Source organism: Manacus vitellinus, unplaced genomic scaffold (assembly GCF_001715985.3).
Source record: "Manacus vitellinus isolate BGI_N305 unplaced genomic scaffold, ASM171598v3 scaffold_78_pilon, whole genome shotgun sequence".
Lineage (NCBI taxonomy): Eukaryota > Metazoa > Chordata > Aves > Passeriformes > Pipridae > Manacus > Manacus vitellinus.
In genome coordinates this window covers 658889-659849 of record NW_021940807.1, presented here as the reverse complement: position 1 = coordinate 659849, position 961 = coordinate 658889, and the positions used below count along the sequence as shown (strand labels likewise).

Here is a 961-nt window from a genome sequence, read left to right as displayed (position 1 = left end):
GGGCTCCAAGGACCTCCCACCGGGACACAGCCCTCTGGATCTTCCCCCCTGGAGCGATTGGAGCTTTCCAAGCCTTTGCTCCCGTTTGTTCCCACCTGAGGCCGGTTTTCCCGGGGGCAGCTTCCTCTTCTTCAGCTCCTCATCCTCGGGCTCGTAATTCCGCAGTTTGATCTCCCTGGGGAAAAACAGGGAAGAGCACAAAGAGGTGAAATCTCCCCGGGAAAACCAGGGAAGAGCCCAGAGCGATGAGACACATCTGGGATGTCCTGGATCCTGGGAGTGAGGGGGAAAATTGGCATCAGGAGCCACAGAGGCAGCTAAAATCAAGGAATCATGGAACCATTTAGCTTGGAAAAGCCTCTAATATCATCAAATCCAGCAGTGCTGAGGCCACCACTGCCCCGTGTCCCCAAGTGCCACATCCACAGGGATTTGAAATCCCTCCAGGGATGGGGATCCACCCCTGCCCTGGGCAGCTGAGGTAAATTATGGAATAATAGAATGGATGGGATCTTAAGGATCATCCCATCCTACCCCCTGCCATGGGCAGGGACACCTTCCACTAGCCCACGTTGCTCCAGCCTGCCCTTGGACACTTCCAGGGATCCAGGGGCAGCCACAGCTTCTCTGGAAAACCCATTCCAGTCCCTCCCTACGCTCAGATCCAAGAATTCCTTCCCAATATCAGGCCCAGGCCGGTGATGGGACTCACAGACACTCCCGGTACGATCCCACCCGGATCTCTGGAGCTGCTACCTCAGCACAACACCGGGAAACAGGGCCAGCATTCCCAGAGCTGGGATAAAGGGCTCTGTAGGAAGCAGGGAGGGATCAGCATTCCCAGAGCTGGGATAAAGGACTCTTTGGGAAGCAGGGAGGGATCACCAGGAGCTGCAGCTCCTGCCCAGGCCACAGACACCTCCAGCCCAGGGAGAGCAGCTCCCGGGCAGGGATCCCACAT

General features: G+C 57.2%; 1 protein-coding gene across 1 annotated transcript in view; it reads right to left on the bottom strand.

Annotated features, from left to right (window-relative positions):
* CCDC12 (coiled-coil domain containing 12) overlaps positions 1-961 on the bottom strand; it is a 15382-nt gene that overhangs the window by 3057 nt on the left and 11364 nt on the right. Inside the window, exon 2 of the mRNA XM_029964675.1 lies at positions 21-358. Within this exon, the coding sequence (XP_029820535.1) occupies positions 21-358 (338 nt within the window). The remainder of the gene's footprint in view (positions 1-20; positions 359-961) is intronic.